Source organism: Pteropus medius, unplaced genomic scaffold (genome assembly GCF_902729225.1).
Source record: "Pteropus medius unplaced genomic scaffold, Ma_sr-lr_union100, whole genome shotgun sequence".
Taxonomy (NCBI): Eukaryota; Metazoa; Chordata; class Mammalia; order Chiroptera; family Pteropodidae; genus Pteropus; species Pteropus medius.
This window is the reverse complement of record NW_024345481.1, coordinates 934,140-949,273: the sequence shown is the minus strand read 5'-3', so window position 1 is coordinate 949,273 and position 15,134 is coordinate 934,140. Positions and strand designations below refer to the sequence as shown.

The following is a 15,134-nucleotide window of genomic DNA, read 5'->3' as shown; positions in this document are numbered from 1 at the left end:
ACTTACCATCATAGAGGTCTTAATTCATCATTGGTTGTTGGCGCTCTGCCAGCTGCTTGGTGCACGGGGTAAATGTTGGGCTCTAGCGACGGGGAGATGGGAATGGGCTGGGTGGGTGGAGGCGCCTCTTCCCATGGACGTGGGAGCACCTTGGAGCCTGGAAGGCGAGGTGGGGTTTAGCAGATGGGAGGGCATGTCACAGAGGAGACGAACACTGTGGGAGGGAGGGAGAAGAAAGAGGAGGAAGCCAGCAAGGTGGCGTCTCAGGTAAATCTAGCCTTGGCCTGTTATACAGGTGTAACCACAGAGCGACAGGCTCCTATCGCTGTACTCGGGAGGGCAGCTGTCGACTGAGGGTTATTCTCTAGTGAAGGGGACAGCTCTGAGGCTTCAGCAGCTGATACTATTGGCATTTGGGTTCGTTGGCTGGCAGAGGGGCTGCGGTATACAGGCATCACCATCCTCTGTGACATGCGTAGATGAGACCCCAGCCCTGGGGCGGAGGGTGGCAGAGAACGCAGGCTGGTGGGCTGAGGCGGTAGAGTGCCAGGCTGGGGAGCATGGGCTTCATCTCACAGGTAACAGGTTGACAGGTGTTTTTACATTAATATTTGCATTAGTTTGCCAGCACTGCCATAACAAAGAACCACGGACTGGTGGCTAACACAACACTCATTCTCACAATTCTGGGGGCGGGAAGTCTGAGATCAAGGTGTTGGCAGGGTTGGCTTCTTCTAAGGCGTCTCTCCTTGACCTCCCGATGGCTAGCTTCTCCCTGTGTCTTCAGATGTCTTTCCTCTGTGTGTCTGTGTCCCACTCTTATGTTCTTATAGGGACACCAACTATATTGGATTAAGGCCCAATCTAATGACCACGTGTTAATTCTCTTAAAGATTCTATCTCCAAATGCAGTTCTATTCTCTGGCACTAGGTGTTGGGACTTTTGAGGGAGACACAGTTCAGCTCATGACACTATCTAAACAGAAGAAACACCGGGTGGGAACTCTTGCATGTCTGGATGATGGGCGATGTGGTTCTGGGAAAGGCTGGTGACGGGCAATTCCAGCGAAAGACTAATATAAAAGGCTGTTTGGAAGAAGCATCAAGAAGACTCACAAAGCAGTACGGCATAGTGGTTAGGCGGTGGGCCGGGGGCAGGGCCGGAGTTGAATCCCTCTAGTTCAAATCAAAGCTTTGCCACTTACTGGCTGTGGGACCTTAGACAAGATTTAATCTTTCTAAACCTCCTAATTATTAGTGTTGACTGTTAGGCATTTGGGTGAGGGATGAGGAAAGCAAGCACAGCAGGTGTGAAATGTGACAGTGAACCTGGGTGGTGATATCAGTGACAGAAATTAGACCATCAGCAAAGAGCCATCTGGAAAGGCAGAGATGAATAGGTCTTTTCAGAATCACTGAGTTTGAAGCATTAGGAAAATTCAAGTGCATATGTTCGGAAGCTAAGTGAAAATTCTTTTTAAATATAGGCTAGAGCTAGTTCCTTGACCTCTGGAGATTCATTTAAGGAAGGAGCACTTTCCTGTTCCCCAGTTCTGTCTTCCTTTCTGCCAAGTCCCACTAACTGTGCACTTAGGGAAGAGAGGTGACAGTGATGGATGAGACACCCAACTTTGCTTTTGACTCAGGCAGAAGAGCACCATCAAAGTGCTGAGATCTTTTTTACAGCTTGGGTACCAGGTATTCTCACGTGTCCAGGATATTTTCAGAATATAAACCCTGGTAGATGAATATTCCACAGACTTTGCCCCTGGGTCGCTTTGCGTGTCATTCTTCAGGGTCTTTATTCCTGGGCGCCCACTTCTTCTGGGAGGGAGCTTCTTTAATTCTCGCCAACATCATTGATGTGGTCCTGTCCCTGTCATCGTTCTGTTTTAGGTCACAGTCCCGGTATATGAGGCTTATCGATTCAGAAGTAATCATCAATGTTGGCATTTTCATCGAGTGCCTAGTGTCTGAAAATGCTCCAGTGTACTTTTCTTCTTGTCGAGGGCCTGGATCCTGCCCCATGTTTTCAGACATCATCCAAGATGAACAGATGGAGATGTTAATCGATTACAGATTGAGTAGGGCTAACAGAGGACGTGTTAGTGGCCAACTTCCAGGAAGTGGTGATTGTGCTCCAGGAGACTCTGGACTAAGCTCCTGTTTTTCTGTGCCTTGGTGTCTCCCCTGAAAACGGGGCTGTCACTCTGTGAGCCCTGGCTATGCTAGCCCTTGCCATCTGAATCCAGTCCACAGTGTCGCTTTGGAGCGACTTGGGGGTCTCCATCACCATCTGGGCTCCATAGGGTATGAGGTGCCTTTTTATGTCCGTCCAGGGACTAGTGCTGTTCTCATGGGGTGCCTCCCGCTGGCCTTTACCAGATGTCTTCGTGTCTTGACTCTGGGATCCTTTCGTTGTGCCTTTACCGACTAGAAAACGTTCATCATTTTGTTGTTGTTATTGTTAGTCTATAGAAGAGAGAAGATCGAAGGTCTCACATGAGATTTAAAGAAATGTCTTTTGAGACCGATCTCATGATTATAATTGATTTGAATGATTTTAGGATTTTAAAATTAACTTGTATGTACGCGTATGTGTATACAATACTAAATTAAATACCCGAGGTTGTGCGCTGACTATGTGCCGAACAGAGTGCTAAGCTCATTACATGTAATATCTCACTTCGCACCGCGGCCCTGTGTTGGTGCTATTCTTGTCCCCATTTATTCCCATTTTATAGACAAGGCACAGAGAAGTTCAGCGATTTACCCAGAGACACACAGCTGGTAAGAGGCGCAGTAGTTCCTTTTCATCTGTGGTTTCACTTTCCGTGGTTTTAGTGACCTGCAGTTTCATTCTCCTGTGGTCAACCCCTGTCCAGAAATATTAAATGGAAACTTCTAGAAATAAAAAAAACTAATCCGTTTAAATTGCTCACCCTTCTGAGTAGTGCGATGAAGTCTCTCGCTGTCCTGGGCACCTGGCTCCCAACCCTCTATCAGATTGGCTATTTTGAGAGAGAGACCACATTCAGATAACTTTTATTACAGAATGTAGTTAGAATTATTCTATTTTATTATTAGTTATTGTTAATCTCTTACCGTGCCTAATTTATGAACTGAACTTTATCACAGGTATGCATGTATAGGAAAAAACATAGCATATATAGGGTTCGGTGTTATCTGCGGTTTCAGGCATCCACTGAAGATCTTGGAATGTGTCCCCGGCGTATAAGTGGGACCGCTGCATAGCCAGGATGGCACCCACATTGTCCGAGTCCCCAGCCCACCCTCCTAGCCAATGGTAGCGTTGTTAGTGATTTGTGTGCACTAACTCATTTAATCCTCGCTGCAACCCTGTGCAAGAGATCCTGTCAGCACGACTCTGTTTCAGAGGAGGAAACTGAGGCACGAGCTTTTAAATGATTTGCTCAGAGCTAGAATTTTAACCTGGGCACCTGGCTCCCAAGCCTCTGTCTCTCACGATGCATCTTGTCTTTCAGAGCCCCCAGTGAATTCTGAGTGTCTCAAAGAACAATACAGGGCGAATGCTGCTAATAGTTATAGACACATGAATGACCTCGCCTCGTTTACGCTGGGGCTGGGGCTGGCTTTAGGGAGGGGGAGACGTGCACCAAGAATAATCTCCGAGGTAACCTCTGCCCTTTTGCACTTACCCCTGTTTCAGACCTCACCTCCACCCACGACAACCCAGTCCCCCGAAAGCACCATGGATACCTCGCTGAAGAAGGAGAAGCCAGCCATCCTAGATCTTTATATTCCTCCCCCGCCGGCTGTTCCCTACTCTCCCCGGTACGTCAGAGTCCATGTTTGCGGTGTCCATGGAGATTCTAAGTAGTGGTGTGAAGACCACGCAGATATTGAGAGGAAAAGTCGCCGAATTCCAGTGTGACAGGGTTGAGTCTTGAAATTGCCATTAAGGAGTGTGATTCTGGGGTTGGGATGGGGAGTGGGAGGATTGGGTGAAGGTGTGCCAGGGTACCTACTGCCAGCTGTAAGATTAATAAGTCCTGGGGCTGTAACGTGCAGCATGGTGGCTGCAGTTACCAACACTGTGTTTTGTGTTTGCAAGTTGCTGAGAGAGTAAATCTAAAACATGCTCATCAGAAGAAAAAAAAAGAATTTGTGACTATGTGAGGCGATGGATATTAACTAAATTTATTGTGGTGATCATTGTGCAATCTACACATATGTAAAATCATTATATTGTGTACCTGAAACTACAGTGTTATGCCAATTATATCTCAGTAAAACAGGGGGGAAAGTGTCCCTACGTTTTCTTTAGGGGGACATGTAGGGACAGATCCAGGTTTTGTGGGTCTTGGAGCGTTACAGTTTGGGGAAGAAGGGCTCTTTATGAAAGTGTGTGCTCTTGGAAACACACTGATTTGGCTCCTCCTTGGCCATTGAAAGGGGCTGTTTGGGGGGTTCCCACATGGTAAATTCATCTCTGGGAAGGAAGATAATAAATATTCCTGGGAGATTAAAGTTATAGCTTTATTTTGCCGAAGGAGATGTCGTCTTTATAGCACTCAAAGAAACATGAATGTAGGTGTGGATGTACTGTATTTGCACGCACATGTGTGTTTGTGTGTGTGTCTGTTATAAGTTCTTAAAGATTGTTGCTTTCTTACTGGCTATCTTAAGTGTTTTAAGGTATGAATGTGGTTGTACCAGATGATGTATAAGTATGCTATGTAGGCTTATTTATATCAACTTACATATTTGCATATGCTGGTAAAACTGGAGAATCCGGCTCATTTATTCGATATACATCTATTTAGTGTCGGGCCTCTGTGACCATCTTACACAAAACAGATGTAGTTCTTGCTCCAGAGAACTGCCAATGTCTTAGTCAACTGGTCAAGAATAAATTGAGAAACATGTAATTATGCTATAATGTTTCATAAGACAAAGTTCAAGTTGAACATAGGGTGATGTTTTACTTTATATTGGAGTTTTTCATTTGCTTGTTTGTTTTTGTTAAACTGAACTATTTGCTTCTATTATGTTTCTTCTCTGGGCACCAAGATGAATTAACACCATTTCCCTCTTCTTTGAGGCTTGGTTTGCCCAGAATTTATTAAAGCATATAGAGCAGTTACCTTACGTGATCAGGGACATTCTGGTTGTTAGACAGGACCCTTCCCTGAAGTCGCAGACCAGAGTCATGTGGCCATGAGATCTTAGGTGTGTTTAAAGTGACAGGTAGTGGCCTTTGCAGATGGAAAACACAGTTTGACTGATGAGTAGTATGTAGGTTGTTCTATCAGAAACTGTAGGGAGGACACCGTTAATGAAGGATATCTTCTGAGTGATGAAAAATGCACACAGTTACAGAGGATGAGTGGTGAGTCACGAAAGCTTTGTGAACAGGATGCTATATGCCAGGTTTAAAAGTGTAGAAAGAGGTAGACCCATGGGGGGAGGGGCGTGCAGGCAGCTGGCTCACCGGGATCACCACACAGGCGAGGCTGATCTTCAGACTGTTTTTGTACTCAGTTGATTCTGTGATTTGTCTCGTCGTTTTTTTAGAGGGATCAACCAATGGAATTTATTAGAGGTAAAAAATTTAACCAGTTGGTCACTTGGACTCAACTAAAATGACTTTTAACTTTTTATTATAAGCTGACATTTCGAAAGAATCAAGTTGGATTCGATGATCCCACTTTTGCCAGTTTCTGTCCGTAGTTCAGAAAATAGACACCTCGCATGGGGGACTATAAAGGCCCCTTTGTATTTTTTGACATAATTTTCAAATCTAACAACTGCATTATACATCGAGCGTCTTCTTTGCTGGGTCTTGGCAAAGATACTACTCTGGGCATGAGAAAAATGGTTCAAGAGATCACACCTTCTCTCGTGATTCCTGTAGCAAATAATGGACAGTTCAATGGTAGGACAGATGTCCAGGGCAACCAGAGCTGTCTTTTCAAAGCTGTCAATATATAGGACCATGGAAAAAAATTTCATTTTCCCTTATTTAGTAGGTGTTTACTCTAATTTAATAGGATCTCTCTGTATTTGAGGGGCAACTGGGATTGAAAAAGTAATGATTTTTCCCCCAGTGGGAAAGGGGATTCAGATTTTCTCATGGATGTCTCCTGTAATTCTTCAGTATGGGAGGGTCTTGGTCAACAACTTCATCATCACCTACTGTCTTCCAGGGATGAGAACGGGAGTTTTGTGTATGGAGGATTCAGTAAGTGTAAACAACCATTGCCTGGTCCCAAGGGTTCGGAGTCCCCAAATTCCTTCTTGGACCAGGAAAGTAGAAGACGGAGATTCACCATTGCCGACTCTGATCAGTTGCCGGGGTATTCGGTGGAAACCAATATTCCGCCCACAAAAATGAGACAGAAAACACCATCTTACGGTACGTTTCTGAGTGTGCGTTTTGTTCTGCTGTCCGCTGTTCTTTTCTTCTCCACCCCTTTCCTTATTTGGAGCCGTCAGATGAATCTGGCAGACTCTACGGGTAATCTGAGGAAAACATAAACCTCAATGAAATTCTAAGTATGAGACCTTTATTCATTTCTGTAAAGCGAAGCCTTGTTGAGTCACTGCTCTGCCTGGCATCAAAGCCGGTGGGTGAGATCATGTTACAGTTTTAGCTTTCAGAGGCTGGGTTTTAACTTTGGAGTTGTTTTGCTCTGTACACACCACAGACTCAAGTTCAGCGTGCCTCTGTCCTGAGTGCTCGCTCACGGAAATGCGATGCTTGAAACTACTTTCTTTATTTTAAAATAGGTTATTGCTTCTGCTTAACTGAGTGTGACATTGCAGGGGTGGCGGTCTAAGTTACACATAAAGGGGAGGGTTCTCCAAGTCCAAACACTCAGCCCTGTCGCCTTCCTTCCCCTCCCGCTGAAGGCAAGCCCCGGCCCTTGTCCATGCCTGCGGATGGGAGCTGGATGGGGATCGTGGACCCTTTTGCCAGACCTCGAGGTCATGGGAAGAAAGGTAAGTTTAAGCAAATAGAATCAAATAAGGAGCGAGGAGGCCCAGGCCCCAGTTTCAGCCCTATTCCTAACTGTGGTTAAGGATAGAGGACTCAGGATGGAGGACTTAGGGCTTCTGAGTCTCATCTTCTCATCTGCAGAATCAAAACTGCTAAAGAGCTCTCAGATCCTACTTATTTCTAGAATGGCAGAATTATGCAATCCTAGTGAGCTCTTAGGAGTCTCCTAATTAGTATTGCGTGCTTTGAAAAGGCCATAGACGTTAACGGTCCAATTTCTAAACAAGTAGAAATAAATTATTCGTTAAACCATCTCATCCCAAATTTTATGACTATGATTATTGGAGTCTGATGTTTTTAATGAACAGAATGGAGTTTTTCCCTTCCAAATCCATCTTGTGTTAGAGAGTAACGACCGTTGGAAAAGAAATCTGTGTTTTAATTCACCCTGTAATCAGTTACTGGTTATTGCACTGGTCTTGAGGGAAATGTTTATAAATAGTCTTATTTTTTGCTAGTTTATATTTGATTATCAACCCTGGCAGGGCATTTATAGCGTTGTTTTGGTAGTGCTGAAACAAAAGCAGATGAAAAGTTAAAGTTCAGTGGGTCTCGGATAGTAAAAGGAAGAAGAAGAACATTCTGGAGGCCCAGCTTCCAGAGCGATCAACCCTGAACATCTCCCAGACACTTGGTAACGTGTGTCCCCTACATACCCTAATCACCTGGATTATGCTAATGCGGAAGAGGGAGAAGACAACTGTGGAAGGTCCAAGATACCTCTAGGTGACGTGTGAAAATCAGAGCAGTCAGCAGGTGGCAGGGCTGTCCTTTGTTTAGATTTAGAAATGTCAGCATCTTCACCGCCATTCTTTTAGCCCGTTAAGCCCTTGAGTTAGCCCTTTGGTTCCTTTACATATTGAGAGATGGAATGAGGGAGTGGGGGAGTGTGAAATCAGTAAATGGAAACTGATTCGACCCCCTATCCCATTTTCCACATTTTTCTTGTATGATTGTTTTAGAATGAAAGGTGTCTGTCTGCACAAAGGGCACTTAAAAAAAATAACAGCTTTCCTGTGATATAACTCACATACCATAAGACTCACCCTGTTAAAGCGTACAATTAATTGAGTGGTTTTTACTATGTGCATGGAGTTGTATGTCCATCGTTACTGTTTAATTCTAGAACATTTTGTCATCGCGAAAAGAAACCTGACTCATAAGCGGTCACTTCTCGTTGCTTTCTTCCCGGCCCCTGGCAACTGCCTGCCAATCGACTGTCTCTGTGGATTCGCTTATTCTGGACATTTCGTATAAATAGACTCCTACGATATGTGGCTTTTTGACAATGGGCACTTTTTGAAAGTAACTTCCCCTTTGATCACAAAAGTAAAACAAGTACATTGAAAAACATCTAGAAGGTACAAGAAAATAAAACTCAATTGTAATCTGCTTCCCCAACCAAGAAATAACCACTCTGAACGTTTTGTGGATCTTCCGGTTGTTCTTATACATGTTTTATACACTTAGAAAAAATGTGCAGAATGGGAGAAATGGATGTTCACTAATACTATAAGGTGAATATTATCTAGAACATTTTTTAAAGTTACCGCATTAATATTCATCTATCTTATGGTTATAGCACCTATTTAAATAAATAGTCTGCTATTGTTATTTCTGTTTCTTTCTGCCCCGATTGTAAATAATGCTTCATTAAGCACCCTGGTACATAGATCTTTGCACAGTTTTAGGAGTGGAATTTCTGAGTCAAAAGAATGCTATATGTCACCAAAGTGCCCTAGTAGGTTTCTATTTAGTTTCATGCCCCCCACCCCAAAAGAGAGAGACACTGGCATCTAGGGCAGGTTCATTCTTCCTTGCTCAGAAATGTCCCAAGCATGGCAGAGCATTAAAATTTTTGGACCCCATCCATTAAAGGTGAATAGTGCCTGTCTTTCATTCAGGTGACAACTGAAGTCTTTCCTCCCTTTTTAAAGGCTCCTCAGTGGTGCTCCAGGATAAGAACCACTGTTCTAGAAGCATGCACTATGTGTCGCATGTACTGAAAAAGGATGGCTGGAGAAGGAGTGATAGAATCATACAGTTTTCTTTTGTTTTTGTTTTTGTTTTTTTTATTTCAAGCGAAATTATGAAAGTTCTTAAAGGTAAAGAAGGGTGGGCTCTCTGACTCTACCCTGCCCTTGTGTCACCTGTCAGGTGTGAAAGCAGCCTGAAGTGTGTTGGCCCTCTTCCATTTGTGCCTTCTAACCACCCTGTGGGGAGGGCCTGGCCATCCGCAAGGCCTTGGAGTCTGTCCGTGGGAGGAGGGCAGGGGCTGGCGCCCACTTTCAGAGATGCATGGGAAGTCCGAGCAGGCTGCGGCCCGCTGAGCAGGCTGCAACGAAGGGTTATTTTAATGGACTTGTGGGCTTTGTCTGCAAACAGGTGAGGATGCTCTTTGCCGGTATTTCAGTAACGAACGGATCCCTCCCATCATCGAAGAAAGCTCCTCTCCGCCGTACCGGTTCTCAAGGCCCACGACCGAGCGGCAGCTGGTCCGGGGCGCGGACTACATCCGGGGGAGCAGGTGCTACATCAGTTCGGACCTGCACAGCAGCGCCACGATTGCATTCCAGGAGGAAGGGACCAAAAAGAAACCCGTCTCGGTGGGGGCCAAGTCCTCGTCTACAGAACCGTCCGTGCTGGTCAGCTGGTTTACTCGCCTGAAACTGTTGACTCACTGAGCCCTGTCTTCGCGGACTCCTCCCTGTCTCCTGCTCCCAAGTGCCTTGCTTCCCGCGTGGACGACCTGTTCTGGTTCTCTTCATCCACAGTATTATGTAGAGACATTAAGCAAATTCTTAAAAAAAAATTTTTTTTTTTTTTTTGAAAATCGTACGCCATCCTTTTTGGAAATTTGAAGTAATTGGGTGAGACCAAATCCAGAAGGTCTTAGGCGCTGGCTTGCGGAGGCAGAGGAAAGAAATGAGTAGAGAGTCTGCCCTTTGTTCTTCTTTAGAGTTGGGACCTGGAGACACTCTGCAAACCAGAGCCTCTGCCAGAAATGTCACGGTCATTGGGAGGAACTGGGGCATTGTTCATGGTGGGAGCGGGATCACATTGGTGGCCGTTGTCACACAGATGTGTTGGTTTGTGGTCCAACTTCTTCGCCTGAAAAAGCCAGTGGAGAAACATTTTTGTTTTGATTTTTTTTTTAAGCGACATCCCACATTTGTAAGTGTAGTATCTTTGACTTTGAAATCACAAGTGTCTGCCTTTTTCAGAGCACAGACGTAAGCGTAGGCCTGTTACACTTGGTTGACCCCCTTTCCCTAACAATCTCAGTATAGGTCAGTTAATACAGAAACCCACAAACACAGTGACATAGGGCTTATTACACACAAAGACGTTTATGGTTCCGAGGGGTGGTGTTGTTGTTGTTATATATTATTGTCTTTAAAGGAAAAGAAGCTATAAGATTTGCTGACAGCCAAAGTATCATTCAGAAAAGTGAAACAAGACAGGTTTATGAGAGAGACGTCAGTTTGCACATTGACCTGTTCAGTGCCTATCTTCCAGGAAAAAATGGACAGTTCTTCAAAATTGTACACGTTTTGCTAATTAGAACCATCTTGGAAAGTCTCACGGTCACAATTTTTCAACTAGCATCAGGTATTTTTGGAAAAGTATGTCTGGATATTAACTCTTGTTTAAACTGAATGTATGATATTTTGTTAGAATGGAAAAGTACTATCTTGTTAATTTAAGTGTTTTAAAATACAGTTGTATATTTTTCTTACTCTTAGTCACATGTAATTGAAATGTTTCTGTTTCGCGTCATACACGAAGCTAATGAAAAAGAGTGTTCAAAGTATTTTCAGATTTACAAGTGACCACCATGGCTGCCGCCACCATGGGTGCTATTGCTAAAAAAGAAAAATAATAAACCTTCCCAAGCATTTTGGGATTTTATGGATTAGAAAGGGGGGTGTCCAGGAAGTGTCTGTAGAGTAACATGACATTTGGGGAATTTTCTGAGGTGTGCTTCTCGTCAGAGCTGGTATCCCCTACTTAAAAATACCCCCCACCACCCCATATCACTGGAATTGTTTACTTTGCTGAACTTCCTGAAATTCGATAAATTGGAAATTTCGTGGAGTTGGTAAATATCTTCCTTTTAAAATACCTTTGGTGGGCGGCGGAGGGGTAAGGGAACTAGCAACCCTTAGATACTAGTGGGACTGAATTTAGTCAAGCTACTGTCCTGTCAGCCTCTGAGAACTGCAGCGAGAATATGGGTGTATCACGGGGGATGGAAAGGGGTTTGGCAAACCCAGGGCAGGAGAGGCCGGAATGTGGTTCATTGGGTGCTTAACGGCACAGTGTACAGGCCAAAGGTGGGGGCGGGAGGTCTGGTAACAGGGCCCTGGTGACTTGGAGGGAGCCCTTGCCCATTTTACTGTTAGCCCGAGCTGGCTCTGTGCCCGGAAACAGGGGCGGCAACATCCCCTCTCACTCCCTGGGCTTAGGGGAGGGCTCCAGGCACTGCAGTTGGGCTGAGTGATGAGTAAAGTAGCTTTGGAGGTCTTAGCTAGAGATTAGCTCCTCTTCGGGGAAGAAGATGCCACTTGTGATCAAGTGAAAAATGAGTATTCAGAAGTCAGTCTTAACTATAGGCAGCGCCCAGCTTAAATTCCTTAAATTCCGATACAGATGGGTATTCTTCAGACTGTTCCCCGATGCCCTGGTGCCGGGGGGGGTTGGAGGGCGGGCAGCGAAGTTTCTGGGCTTTCTACCTTCAGTCAGCCTCCACAGCTTCTTGTTTATTTTTGTTTGGAATTTTCTTCTCAATTGTGTTTGAGAAATAGATTGCTGCTTAAAAAAAAAGTTTATATATCACTCTACTGTCGAGATAATAAGTAATAGTTTCATGCTAATTTCTTGGAAACTAATGGAGGCTGCTTGCCTCAACTGCACCCCAGGCTTAACGGCGGATGTGTGTTAACGTGTGAAGATGCAGAGTGACACTTTTTGACGTGATACTTCCAAACAGTGATTTCAAAAATACTACCAGACCCAATCGACACACGTCCCTTTTTATAAGAAGCATTTTATAACATCACTGCAATTATCAAATGAAAACCAATGACGATAAAACCTACCTTTGCATATAAAAGTGTCATCCCCAAATTGACTATTCTAAAATGAAGTTAATAGGGAATGTAACCGTCCTCTATACACATATATCAATTTAAGGTCCTCATTGAAATATAAATATATAAGTATCTTATAATGGAATAATTATTTTAATGTGTAAATGCTCTAGCATTGTTATATTACACAATGTAGTGAAATAACTTGTATCTCTATGTAAAATCACCATGAACGTGGTGTTTATAAATGCAGACCAATACAGGCCAGCTATGTTGATAGCTCGACACCAGAAACAGATTGATGTCAGCAATATGATTTTCTAAAATGCAGCCAATTCTTAATAGAAACCTAGACAAAACAGAGGTTTATACTAGCAACACACATGGAGTGCTTATTGGGTACCTGGCATTGTTCTAAATACAGCTTTATGAGGTGGGTGCCACTGTCACTCACATGTCACGCACCAGGAGTTATCCAAGGGTATGCAGCTGATAACAGCAGAGCTGGGATTAAATTTGAAGCAATCAAGCTCAGGTGTCCTTGTTATAACCACTTTGCTGGGCAGGCTTCTCTCAACAGATAGAACGCTCTAATCGCATTCCTAAAAAATCCAATGCATGTTAAAACTGGGCTAAGAATTCCCTGTGTGTTTATAGATAAAATAAGATTCAGAGCCTCAAGTAATTACCTAGGTTTCCATCCATGTGAATATATTATGAGGAAATTGAAAGTCGTGCTTACGGGGACCTCTTCGTTGTGAGGGGTCTTACCCGTGGGGCTTACGTGGCCCCCCTCGTCGTTGGCACCTTAAAAGCCCTCACATTTCCAAAACTGCCCGTAGGGAGCGGGACCATAGCTTTGAGACCAAGTGATTTAAAAAAAAACCCTGTATCATCATTAAGTAGCGTTCGTTCAGTCTTTAAGTATTTATCCATTTCCTCTCTCTGTGTCTCTCTCCTTAGTTCTCTCCTCACTAAACTGGAGGTTTTAGATTCAGCTTTGTGGGTTGTTTTTGTTATTGTTTTCTTCCCCCACTTGAAAGTCAAGCAGTTGTTGGTTCCTCTGGCCCAAAGACCATGAAATATTTCCAAATTTCAGTTTGCTAGCCCTTGGAGAACCCTGTAAGGTATTTACGCACATACCTTTTCATACCCTAAAGAGCTTGAGGAAGTAAATCACATTGACGTTTGTATATTACTGGCAAAGAATAACCATCATGTTGCTTTATTTTGACCACATGGTGTGAATGGGATGGCCATGCAGACCTCATGTGGATGTTTTCACCTAGCGTATCTGGCATTAGTCTTTACAGACAAGTGGTTCCCTTTTTGCTCCCACTTGTGTGAATAGAATCACTGCATCATTTCCTGTGGGGTAAGACTACTGCGAGCTACTTCCTTGGAGATTATGTGGAAGGTAGACACCTTGAAAAGGAATCAGCTACTTCTGGTATGGCCGCTTTTTGGCTTGGAAAATGACATTTGATTTTCTTTTCTGAGTTACTCTGCTGATGTAATTTTTTTTGTACGCTCATGCTAATCACTTGGAAGGTGAGTATTTAAAAATCTGTTGATTAAAAAGTGGCTTAAAGAGCCCACAGAAGCTGACTTTTCTGCTGTTTCTTCAAATTGTGGTGAACTCTAGTAGGACCTAAAGGGACTAAAAAATAAATTTTATAACCTAACCTGTAGGACATGGGATTAAGAAATATTAATCTTCTTATATTCTAAAATTCACTTTATAATTTTCTGGAAATTTCTCAACTGTTAAGTTTTACCTTAGGGGGCTTCTTTATTTTTGGAGAGAATTAATGCTGGAAGTGTGCTAGTTTGATGAAGGTTTAACAAATGTGAGGTTTAACATAAGTAAAAGTAAAGATTATATCAAATTCAGGTTTGCCAGAGTTATTCTCTAGTTTTAGGGATGTGAGGCCTGCCCCCAAACTCTGTGTGTATGTGTGTGTGCGTGTGTGTGCGTAGAAGAGAATCTTCTTACTACAAAAGTCCTTCTGTGATCATGGCCTATGGCTTACTAATTTGGAAATAAGAGATTTGTCCACAATCAACAAAATAACGTCACTCACCAGGAGGCTATCAGGAGTCTTTCAGAACCTTGGGGCACCTACTCTGCTCCCCTTACATTGAAACGCACATGGTGTCCGGTTGTAGGAATGAGATCCTGCTCGTAACCTGATCATCCCTGGGCATACTCTGAAGTTTTATGACAATGTTTATGACGCTTATCTTCTGAGTTGGTCAACTGTTCACACGCTGCCATCTGCCATAGATTTCGGGGATTAAAACATGTGAGGCTACATCTGAAGAAGGTGGGTTTTAATCCTACATTCTTTCCTGGGGCCCCACTGACCACTCAAGAGTCACTGCTCCCAGGAAGACAGTTCATGGCCTGAACGTCCATGTCAGGCTTGCACCAATATCACACACTCTCTCTTTTACCGAGCTACTTGTTTCTCTGAAAAGGTGTGAAACTGAATATGTGGGGGAAAATGAGGATATAAACCTCAGGGTATTTTAAGAAGAAGGGATACGGCCCTCCTGAAATCCAGGTAGCCAGGGAAATAAATATTCTCATCATTTTCTCTCCCTTGGCCCAGAGAATTATAAGCATTCAAATATTTGTGAAGGAATAATTAAAAGGAGAGAAAACAGGAAAAAATCATTTTCCCTGTTCTTTCACAGACTAGACCCATTAAAAGGGATGTAACTTTAATTTTAGGGCGACAGAGACTGGATTTTAAGATATTCTATCACCATGTTGACATATCTTGGTCTGACTATTTTGATTTATTTTAAACACGAAAGCTTTAAAAATTAAGTTTAAAATAATATTGTCTTCGAAGTAAGAAATCATCCTTTTAATTTTGTGGATGTTGGGTTTTGTTTTCTTACTCATATGTACCTGTCATTTCAGCTGAGGCTGTGCCAAGATAAGAGTGGATGGATTTCAGGAATTAGTACTAATTTAGAAGTCTTTG

At 43.4% G+C, this 15,134-nt stretch overlaps 1 protein-coding gene across 1 annotated transcript in view; it reads left to right on the top strand.

Annotated features, from left to right (window-relative positions):
- Nucleotides 1–10,968, top strand: part of CNKSR3 (CNKSR family member 3) — a 76,480-nt gene extending 65,512 nt beyond the window's left edge. The window contains exons 10-13 of the mRNA XM_039873843.1: nt 3,692–3,816; nt 6,192–6,400; nt 6,898–6,987; nt 9,431–10,968. Coding sequence (XP_039729777.1) covers nt 3,692–3,816; nt 6,192–6,400; nt 6,898–6,987; nt 9,431–9,729 — 723 coding nt within the window. The 3' untranslated portion in view covers nt 9,730–10,968. The remainder of the gene's footprint in view (nt 1–3,691; nt 3,817–6,191; nt 6,401–6,897; nt 6,988–9,430) is intronic.
- The last annotated feature ends 4,166 nt before the right edge of the window (nt 10,969–15,134 follow it).